Here is an 11,108-nt window from a genome sequence, read left to right as displayed (position 1 = left end):
GTTCCATTCATATTTTTGTTCAGTATAGATTCCACGTCACAATACCTTGACAAATTACCTTTAAACAACGTTGATTCAACCAGTTTTTGCCCTGTGGAATGATGGGCTACTTTTGAATTGTGTAGCACAATTCGACCTATTATTCGTATGAATAACGTAGCATAATATATCATACTAAATGGAGAAGATTCATTTAGTCAAAGATTTATGCACAGAATAATACGAATTGCCCTGAGACCAGCCAGTGCAATATTGACAAAAGTCTACACTTTTTTTGACTCAACTGGCTACGATATCTGTCAAAACTGCTTGAACCGAATTTCTTGGGGATTTATGACCAAGAGGGCAATAAATACAGAATGGCCTACTATAAAAATAAGAAAACACACTAGCAACAACAGGTTGCAAATAGAACAGGTTGCCAGAGCCACTGTGATAGTTTGAAATAGCCCCCCGGTGCCTAGGAGAGTGTGCGCCCAAGTGGACAGTTGTTACGCGAGCAGCAGGTGTTCGACGCGAGTGATTTATACCACTCGTGGAGAAACACTGTCAAATATCTCACTCATCTGAGAGCCGACAACGAGAGAGGAAGGAGTAGCGGCTTGCAATGAAACCAGTTTGAGACTGGACATCAGTGTCGGCAGCTCACTTGGACAGTGTGGGAGTTTGGTGTCAGTGCAGGCATAACCTACTTCGCCTTTTTCCTATTGGAACGAGTGAGGTGGGGACATTTACGCAGAGCCTCATACGGAGCTTCAGCAGAGGTGTGATTGGGTGAGGATATGAATGGTGCTTTGCCTGGTTCATTCTTAAATTAATCATGTGCTACACAATTCAGAAATGTGGCATATTATTTACCTGCCCACTTGGCACAGAAGTCAATTCAACGTCTATTCCACGTTGGTTAAACCTAATTTCATTCAAATTATGTGGGAACAATGTTGATTTAGTCAGTGTGCCAGGAGATACTGCTATCTCATTGTGAGTTATGAACATGTATGGATTGGGTCAAGTAACTGTACAGCTTTCATTTGATTGGAACATGTTTTTTCTAACATTGTAGAATAGAACAATTCACCCTGTCCCCTAATGGAACTTGCTGCTTTAAATAGTTTCTCCATGGCCTAATATTAGAACAAACTCCCTGTCATTGTGAGTAAATCAAGAAATACAGCAGAATGGCATGTACTGTAGACTGACACTTGGGTGACATTGGCCATGTGGAATTTAAGGTTACATCAGCAGTTATACAACAACAATAGAATGATACCCATATATTAGCCATTAATTCATGTAATAGTGCCCCCTGAATTGTCCTGAAGTACAGCTATTGATTGTCATAAATAATTGTTTTAATCAATCCTATGCTTTCACGCATAATTCATATTGATAGATATAGATAGAATATACAATAGATTTGTACAATAGATAGATTATCAATAAAATAGATCATACAATTAGTCAATCAGTCTGAAGTTATTTGAATGTTTTGATAGTGACCATCAAAATACACTGGTCTAAATGCAGTTGAGACAAAACTTCAGATGGAAGGAAACCTTGAGAGGAGAGAGAGAGAGAGCTGCACTATTACAAATACAAAGATGCTATGATGTGCATTGACCTTTCCCATGCAGACACAAACAGATTGGATTCACATTAAAGTCTCATCCATCAATAAATCAAGTGAGGTTGAGGCAAACGACCAACAGCTTGCTCTGTGTTTGTGGTCTTTATGTCCAATACCAGTTGAGGTTTGATCTAATGAATTAGTGAAAACCACTGGTCTTCATGTGAGCTGTTGTTGACATGTAGAAGCACGTTGACATGTCACTCCAGGCCAAGCTGTGAGAAAAAACATCCCTAAATCGCACATGTGACCAACCCACCTCTATGGTGACGTTGTGTATGTGTGTGTTTGGTTTTGTCTATCCATGTGAGGACCAGAGGTCCTCATAACGATAGTAGCCTAAACAAAGAAAATTCAAACAAGTGGGGACATTTCGCTCTTCCCCACAAGGAATAAAAGCTATTTTAGATTTAGGGTTAGAATTAGGGTTAGAATTAGGTTTTAGGGTTAGGAGTTAGGATTAGGTTTAGTTTTAGGGGTTTGGGGTTAAGGTTAGGTTTTGGGTTAAGGTTAGGGTTAGAGTTAGGTTAAGGTTTAGGGCTAGGTTTGAACCCCACAAGAATAGTAAAACAAATGTGTGTGTGTGTGAAGGGGAGTTAGGGTTTTGTGGTTAAACAAGGGTATGGGTGCAGTGTTGCCCTAAAAGTAGTACCATATTGGTGTTTAATTCACAAGCGACTGTTTGTGTGTGTATGCACAGTAATTATTTGCTGTTCATGGATGGAACAAACAGGACCCTGTCAGTGTTGTTGGACTGTGCACAGAGGGAGGTCACCGGGATTTTCAAAGCAGTGCAACAAAAAAAAAAGAAGGGGGGCGGGGGCATACACCCCCACTCCAAAAGTGCAGCTGCATCAGAATCCATTGGCCGACATTCCAGACCTCAACCACTACACTAGTGAACACAATGCCCACTGGACAACAAAAGGAGACCAATCTAGGGCATTGAAAAACGTTGAAAACAGAAGTGAAGAGACTGGGTTTGGAGAGTGCTATACACTGCTGCTGTTAGTTGGAATACCGTTAAATAAGATTCATTTGATAATGTAAGTTGAAGATGTGTCTGATTGAAGACTGATTGTGACAGCTAGTAGCCATAGCCACTCCCTCCCTGAGTATTGGAACTGCCGTTGGGAACACCTGCTTACCCTTCCCTCCTCAGCCCTGTAGAACCGAACTATTTCAGACCAGGGGAACACATGAAGGAAAGGGGCTGGGTGGAGTGAGAGAGAGTCTGGTATATTTAGCATGCTCTATTTCTGCCCCTGCTGCTCTCGTAACCCCCCCCCCCCCCCCTTCATACCCCCTCTCCCTGGCGCAGTGCACAGGTCTCCCAAACTGTAATAAAGGTCAGACTTTAGTGTTGGTTCAGAGAGAGAGAGAGAGAAGACCACACACAAACGCACTGCACACATGGTTCAATCTAGCCCATGCCATGTCGCTTTCAAAGGCACACTTCCAATGGCACCAATGCTTTAGGAATGCCTTGTACTGCCAAAGGTTTTACCGGAATGTAGGCCTACACCTTTCCTTAAACTTAGATCTTTCCACACATAAATCAGATACAATAATGCCATCCTTTTGGTTACTAAATTGGACTTGACGAAGATACGCTTTTTTGTTTTACCCACTTTCTTTGGCCCTTGTTTGTTCTTCTCCACTGGCAAACAGAAAAGGGAGAAGAGTCCAAATTGCAAAATGCCCAATTGACCAAGTGACCAACATTGTTGTAGCCTAGCTTTGACGGGTAAATGCTTGCTTTATACCAAGAACTGAAATACAACATAAAATGGGGTTTTGATGCTTAGTGCTGTGGAACACATGGTAAGCCATAGTTTTTCTTTGTTTTACTATATTTTGTCTCAAGCCTAGCTTCACAACACTAACAGATAAGTGTTTGCTATGCCAATGGTTACCACAGATGTTAGGTTACTTGGGCAGTTTATCTACTGTATGGAAACCTAAGCTCTGTAATGTAAATACTGCTGTTTATAGGACTATTATTATGGCTATCATTATGGCAGCTTCAAACATGATATGACCTGACCAGTGGTCAGGTGAATAAGACTGCCCTCACAAACTAAGACTGTTGATCAAATGATTGGTCCTATTCCTAAATGTGACCAAATGGTGGCCACTGGTGTTGCTTTTCTCTGATTCTTGAATGTTTGTTTGTCAACAGTTTTCTCTCCATTGCCATCATCTTGTCCAGGTCCAAGCACAACGGTGTTGACTTCAGTCTGAGTGCTGTTGATGGGTTCCAAGAGTGTGGGAGATCGTTTTGCACAAACACACAGTCTTAAAAAGTAGTTAGCAACTATTCAAAAAGGTATGAACTACATCTACTTTATTACTTACAATTATATCTTTCTGTATTGTTTTTCACATGTTACTCTGACTGTAAATATTGTGTTTTGCTTTCAAACTAGGTATGATAAATACATAGATCTTGTGATCCGCTTGTTATATGATAAAATATTACAATATGCATTTGATAATGTATTCAATACAAATTGCACTCTATCTTGACAAATGGTCTACTGGAGTCGAGCCTAGATTGTGCCTGTGGTAGTGGTGTGGGGTTTCCCCCTACAGGCCACAGTGTGTAATGTTTCTCTCTATCTGTGTCCTGCCTGCAGCTGTAGCCCCTGTACTGAGCCTGAGCCTGGTCTGCAGCCCTCGGCCTGAGGCTGGAAGGGGATGGGGACACTGGCCCTCTGCAGCCACTACTCACAGCTGTCATGGAAACGCAGCATCATAGTGGCATTGCTACTGTTTCACCTGTGCTGCCTGCAAGGTACTTTCAATGATCCACAGCTTTTGTCTTCAAGCTTCCCAATAATGTCAAGCAACTGTGATATTTCTGTTACATGCTCAATGGAAAGACATATTTTTGCTCCTACTATTGTCAATTTGTGGTATATGATCTGGAGCTTCCACCTCTCTCCCTCCTCCCTCAGTATGGGCATCCTGTCGCATCCTGAGGTGCAACTCTGACTTTGTAGCTGTCACCCTGGACCTTGGGGGCAGCGGAGGGGGCAGCAGAGAGGGGGGAAATGCGGGTTACTGCAGCGCCCTCCGCTCCTACGCCATGTGTACCCGCCGCATGGCCCGTGCCTGCCGGGGAGATCTGGCCTACCATTCGGCTGTGCAGGGCATCGAGGACCTCCTCATCCAGCACAGCTGCCCCAGGACAGGCCCCACCGCTCAGCCCCGGCCCCTGCCACAGGCCCCCATCTCTGGGGACGCCTGTATCTACGAGAAGGGCTACCTCCAGCGTGAGGGCCGGACCCCTGACTATCTCCACTGTGGAGTGTTCGGGGATCCCCATGTTCGCACCTTCCGTGATGAGTTCCAGACGTGCGCTGTACAAGGGGCCTGGCCACTGATAGATAATGAGTATCTATACGTTCAGGCAACTAGCGCCCCCATGAGAGGAGGGGCATATGCCACGGCTCTCACCACGGTAGGCCTCATTTCTAAAATGATATACAGTAAATTATCATTTATAAAATATATTTTTAATTATACAACTTACGTTCCGTTCTTAAAGGCCCAGTGCAGTCAAAAATGCGATTTTCCACCCTGAGGTTTGAATAATACTGTAAAATTGTGGAAATTATTATAATGCCCTTTTAGTGTAAGAGCTGTTTGAAAAGGCCACCTGAAATATCTGCCTGTTTCAGTGGGATGGAGTTTTGGCCTACCTGGTGACATCACCAGGCAGTAAATTTGTTAATACAGCAATAAGAAAGAGAGTTCCAAACTTCTCTGTTAATAACAGCTAGTTTTCAGTTTTCCCCCCCCCCACTCTTGCTTGAGTAATAGTTTTTTTTGCCAAGAAACTATAATTTTTGGGGGGACTATTTTTATTGAATATAATCAAAGTAAGTTGTTATTATTACCCATACATTATTTATTATTGAGATAAAAAAATAACTCCATTGGACCTTTAAAATATAACTATGTACAATCCATGACAGGTCTTTATACAGTCGTAGCCAAAAGTTTTGAGAATGACACAAATATACATTTTCACAAGGTCTGCTGCCTCAGTTTGTATGATGGCAATTTGCATATACTCCAGAATGTTATGAAGAGTGATCAGATGAATTACAATTAATTGCAAAGTCCCTCTTTGCCATGCAAATGAACTGAATCCCCCCAAAACATTTCCACTGCATTTCAGCCCTGCCACAAAAGGACCAGCTGACATCATGTCAGTGATTCTCTCGTTAACACAGGTGTGAGTGTTGACGAGGACAAGGCTGGAGGTCACTCTGTCATGCTGATTGAGTTCGAATAACAGACTGGAAGCTTCAAAAGAAGGGTGGTGCTTGGAATCATTGTTCTTCCTCTGTCAATCATGGTTACCTGCAAGGAAACACATGCCGTCATCATTTCTTTGCACAAAAAGGGCTTCACAGGTAAGGATATTGCTGCCAGTAAGATTGCACCTAAATCAACCATTTATTGGATCATCAAGAATTTCAAGGAGAGCGGTTCAATTGTTGTGAAGAAGGCTTCAGGGCGCCCAAGAAAGTCCAGCAAGCGTCAGGACCGTCTCCTAAAGTTGATTCAGCTGTGGGATCGGGCCACCACCAGTACAGAGCTTGCTCAGGAATGGCAGCAGGCAGGTGTGAGTGCATCTGCACGCACAGTGAGGCGAAGACTTTTGGAGGATGGTCTGGTGTCAAAAAGGGCAGCAAAAAAGCCACTTTGATATACTGCAAAAGGTACAGGGATTGGACTGGGCTCGGGGAACAAAACATTGATATTTTGGGTCCATGGCCAGGAAACTCCCCAGACCTTAATCCCATTGAGAACTTGTGGTCAATCCTCAAGAGGCGGGTGGACAAACAAAACCCCACAAATTCTGTCAAATTGATTATGCAAGAATGGGCTGCCATCAGTCAGGATGTGGCCTAGAAGTTAATTGACAGCATGCCAGGGCGGATTGTAGAGGTCTTGAAAAAGAAGGGTCAAAACTGAAAATATTGACTCTTTGCATCAACTTCATGTAATTGTCAATAAAAGCCTTTGACACACCATAGTAACATCTGATCAAAATATCTAAAGACACTGAAGCAGCAAACTTTGTGGAAATTAATATTTGTGTCATTCTCAAAACTTTTGGCCACGACTGTACATAAATAAAGTTGCATACGTACGTCTAGCTCATTGGAAGAATGTGTGTAACAACAGGGGTGTCTCTCCACCAGATTACCATCATCTTTAAAAACTGGCGCCAGTGTATCGAGCAGCAGATCTACCAGGCGGAGCTGGACAATGTTCCTGCAGCCTTCGTGGACGGCTCAGTGACCAGCGGGGAGAGGCAGGGCCAGTACAGCCTGAGCGTCCACTCTGATCTGCCTGGGCACCAGGCTGAGATCCGTGCCGCCCACATCGGCACCACCCTGGTGGTGCGTCAGAGTGGGCGGTCCCTGGGACTGTCAGTACGCTCGCCACGCGCCATTGCTGAAGCATTCACCCCCGAGCAGGACCTGCAGCTGTGTGTGTATGGCTGCCCACCTTCACAGCGCCTAGAGACGCTACCCAGCCCCTCTTCTTCCTCTTCCCTCTCTTCCTCCTCTTCCTCCAGCCAGCTCTCTGCTGCAGCCCATGCCCACTGTGCAGCCCTCCTCCCTGCCAGGGACATCTACTACCAGGCCTGCCTGTTTGACCTGCTGGCCACAGGGGACCTCAACTCCAGCACGGCGGCCGTAGTGGCCCTGGAAGACGCCCGGGGAATGATATCAGACCCCAATAAGGTGCATCTGCTACTGGTGGGCAAGGCCGATAGGAGTAGTCCATGTTTGCCTCTGATCCTGGGTGTGGCTGTCCTATCAGAGCGTCTGGTGGCTCTGTGGACGGGGACGTGTTTATGAACTAGTGACTGGTAGGAGCTGTGGGTATAGCATTAGCCACACTGACTCTGACCGAGCAGATGCTCTTTCTTCATACTTGATGGCCTTGTTTCATAAACAACAGGCATCACCTTTGACTGGCTGGAACATGGGATTGTGACTGGTTACAGAGGTCAATGTTTCCCTGATTCATTTTCTACCAGCAGGAGAAGCCAATGTTGACAGGAATAAATACAGGTGTTTGCTCTCAGTGAGGATAGAAGTCAACTTTTGAAGCCTGACACTAGTTGTGTTGATTCTAATCCCTTAACTACGCTGAGACAAATGTATTAAAACAATATGTATTATCCATCTCAGCACAGAGGATGGCCTGTTGCATAATTCCACAAATCCAGACAGTAAATGGCATCTTCAACAAATTTTTTGTATCACTTTCTGTTATTTTCCATTTATTTTATCATGGAGGGGAATTTAGTGTTTTGTTTATAGTAAATATAATACTACAGTGGTTTCATCCTTTGTATAGAAACTAATTTATCACTAATTTATTACGTCATCTTTGTGTGTCTACATTTGGTATGCAGTGAGTTGTAATAACGTCTCGATTCATTTCAGAAGGGACTGTTTTTGAATGTACGTTTGGTTCATATGTCAGTATTTGTAAGACAATGTTTACAATGTATTGTTCATCCTGTTCATATTTTTACCTACTGTAGTTGCCAAAGTAAAAAAGACATCTTCCCAAAGTTACTCATACCATCTTTCTAAAGCAATAGAGTAAGGAGTAAATTACAATACTATATTGATTTCCAAAGGATGGAAAATATCTCAAATTGCCTTCCATGTAATAATGTGATGTCTGACAGGGATAAAACATATTTATACCTACAGATTCTAATATATTTCCCTTTGTGAGTTTTATTAAATTGTATCGTTTTTTTCCAAGACCCGAAAATGGTCTGTATAATATCCTGAGTGTGTATTTTTGATGAGCAACCCTAACTGGGGTTTTGTGTACTTTGAAATGTCCAGTAACAACTGCAGTATTCCTCTGGAGGGGCTACTGAGGTAGCATTTGGGCGAGTTGAGTTCTCCTTCGCTGTGACTGGCAGCTCTCTTCTGCCCTCTGATGTCAGATGTCTTCTCTGGTGTACTGTCCAGCATTCCTGTTGTTGCTTCTGTGATAGCTGGAATGAGCCCATTCTAGACCCACCTTAGCTTCTCCGATGGAATAGGTCAATGTAGAAAGTGACAGTTGGGGTGGGAGGGGCAGTGGGGGTTGATCAAAAGGGGGGGAAATTGTATTTTTTTTTATTGATTGTATTGGTTATGATGTGATTCAATAAAAACAATTGTTCACAATAAAAATACAGTGAAAAGAGACAGTGAGGAACCACACCTTAACACAGTAAACAATATTAGAAAATGTAGACTTGGCAATTAAGGACACTTTATTTCAATAATCTTTCAGTGTTCTTCAGTACAAAAACAAAACACAAATCAAATTTGTGACAAAAATCCTTCATACAGTATTTACATACTGTGAATTACTAGAAGTGAAGTAAATTGAAATGAAGTTTGAACCTTACTCCCTAATGGCTCTATTCATTCAGGTCCACTTCAGCCGACATCTGCATAGTGGTTGTTTTGGCGGTGTCGGAGGTGTAACTGCGCTAGAGCTGCCAAATCCACAATTGGCTCCTGGTATTATACCTAAAGAGGACATTACCATTGGCTGCACAGCGTCGCATTAAGAGAAATCCCATGTAGCCTTGTTTACAAATATAAACACGAGATTGTGAGATGTAATCTTCACCTCGATTAGGCTGATAGAAAGCCTCATTATTTAGTAAAATTTTCAATTTGAGCGTCATTATTTCTATATAGCCTACACTTTCTCATTCTGAACTTCTAACGCCAGTGGGACGGTGTGGCTTCATGGCAGTTAACAAGAGCAGCTGCTCACCAATCTGACTGCTCCAATGCAGTTACACCTACGACACTGCCAAAACATCAGCTATTTTTCTCCCCAAGCCTCTTTTGGGGGGGACGGTGAGAGTCCAAGAATACGTAAAGCATTCCTCCAGAGAGCTAGAACACACTAGCCCTTCCTAATGTTATGTATTATTACTGGGCAGCGAATATACAAAATATTGTTTACTGGCTTCGCACCCCAGAAACTGACTGGTGTCAAACAGAAGTCATCTCCAATTTCTCTTCCTCTTTGTCAGCTTTAGTCACCTCCAATCTTACTCTTTCAGCTTTGCGCTATACATCCTATCCAATTGTTGTCAATACTCTTAAAATTTGGCCTTAATTCCGTCAAATTCTGTGATTTCTCTATTCAAGATCCTATATGTAATAATCACCTCTTCCATCCAATCAATCTAAATTCAGCTTGAAGTCTGTGGCAGAGGAATGGCCTTACTAAGTTTAGTGACCTTTATATAGATGGCACCTTTGCCAATTTTGATGACTTCGCTATCAAATGTAATTATCCCATTCAAGTGTATTTAGGTATTTCCATGTATTTATTTGTTTGATAATCATGTCCCTTGATAACCCGTCATCTGAGAGGGAAAAGGGACTTGGTTGAGAGACCTCGGACAAAGTCTAGAATAGCGCCTTACTTGGGGTAAATGGAAGCTCCTCTTGTGCCCGGCTCGGCCTTATACAGTTTAAGGTATCCATTTCAGTAAGGCCAGACTCTCCAAATTCTACCCAAATATTGATGGTACATGTCACAGGTGTAAAAGCTCCATGGCGCATTGGACTCACATATTCTGGTCTTGTCCCAGTCTGGCAGACTACTGGTCCACTATATTTAAAACCCTTTCTGAAGCATTGGATATAGAGTTGCAGCCTAGTGCAGAAATTGCAATTTTTGGAGTACCAGACAACAATCCTTCCCTGACCAATAGACAGCTAGATGCCATTGCCTTTGCCTCCCTGTTGGCACGCAGAAGGATTCTATTGGATTGGATTCTATTGGATCTATCAATCCTCCCTCACCCTCTCTTTATATTTGGCCTATATTGGCCTATAGCATCACCTCCCTCCAGATTATTACTCTTGGCCCCACCTCCAGCCCTTGAGGTTACTGCTATATTGGCCTAGAAGATCACCTAATCACCTGACATTGTTAGGCTATTACATTTTTGCTTTGTACTGAAGTAATATTATGTTGTATACTTTAGTGTTGTGTTTTCTGAGATGTAACTCAATGACTTTCCCTTTCTTTTTAAATGTGTTTGGAATCATTCTGGGGTTGTTGGCTAGTGCCGATTAACAATGGGTCTGATTGAATCTAGGCCTAAACCTCTCACATTGGATAATGCTAATGTTAATGCAAATCCTTTTGTATTTAGCCCAGTCCCACGTTCTTTTTGTAAACAGTTGGACCCGTTATAAACACTGCACTGTTTTAACACTTACAGTGCCTTCGGAAAGTATTCAGACCCCTTGATTATTTCCACATTTTGTTATGTTAGAGCCTTATTCTTAAATTGATTAAATTGTTTTTTTTCTCCTCATCAATCTACACACAATACTCCATAATGACAAAGCAAAAACAGATTTTTAGTCATTTTTGCTCATTTATTTTGAAATAAAAA

General features: G+C 42.6%; 1 protein-coding gene across 6 annotated transcripts; it reads left to right on the top strand.

The window, feature by feature from the left end:
- Window positions 1-471: 471 nt before the first annotated feature.
- On the top strand, window positions 472-11,028 carry hjv (hemojuvelin BMP co-receptor). 6 transcript variants are annotated; one of them, XM_036944731.1, is made up of 5 exons: window positions 472-764; window positions 3,840-3,956; window positions 4,267-4,424; window positions 4,588-5,093; window positions 6,850-11,028. In XM_036944731.1, the coding sequence occupies exons 3-5, from the start codon at window positions 4,328-4,330 to the stop codon at window positions 7,513-7,515; spliced, it is 1,269 nt and encodes a 422-aa protein (XP_036800626.1). In that variant the 5' UTR covers window positions 472-764; window positions 3,840-3,956; window positions 4,267-4,327; the 3' UTR covers window positions 7,516-11,028. The 6 variants fall into 6 exon arrangements, with proteins under 6 accessions (XP_036800626.1, XP_021413266.2, XP_021413283.2 ...); XM_021557591.2 differs by having other exon boundaries at window positions 3,810-3,956; XM_021557608.2 differs by having other exon boundaries at window positions 472-774.
- The last annotated feature ends 80 nt before the right edge of the window (window positions 11,029-11,108 follow it).

This window comes from Oncorhynchus mykiss, chromosome 2 (genome assembly GCF_013265735.2).
Source record: "Oncorhynchus mykiss isolate Arlee chromosome 2, USDA_OmykA_1.1, whole genome shotgun sequence".
Lineage (NCBI taxonomy): Eukaryota > Metazoa > Chordata > Actinopteri > Salmoniformes > Salmonidae > Oncorhynchus > Oncorhynchus mykiss.
Note: the sequence above shows the minus strand (reverse complement) of the source record. Positions and strands in the feature narration are given on the sequence as shown.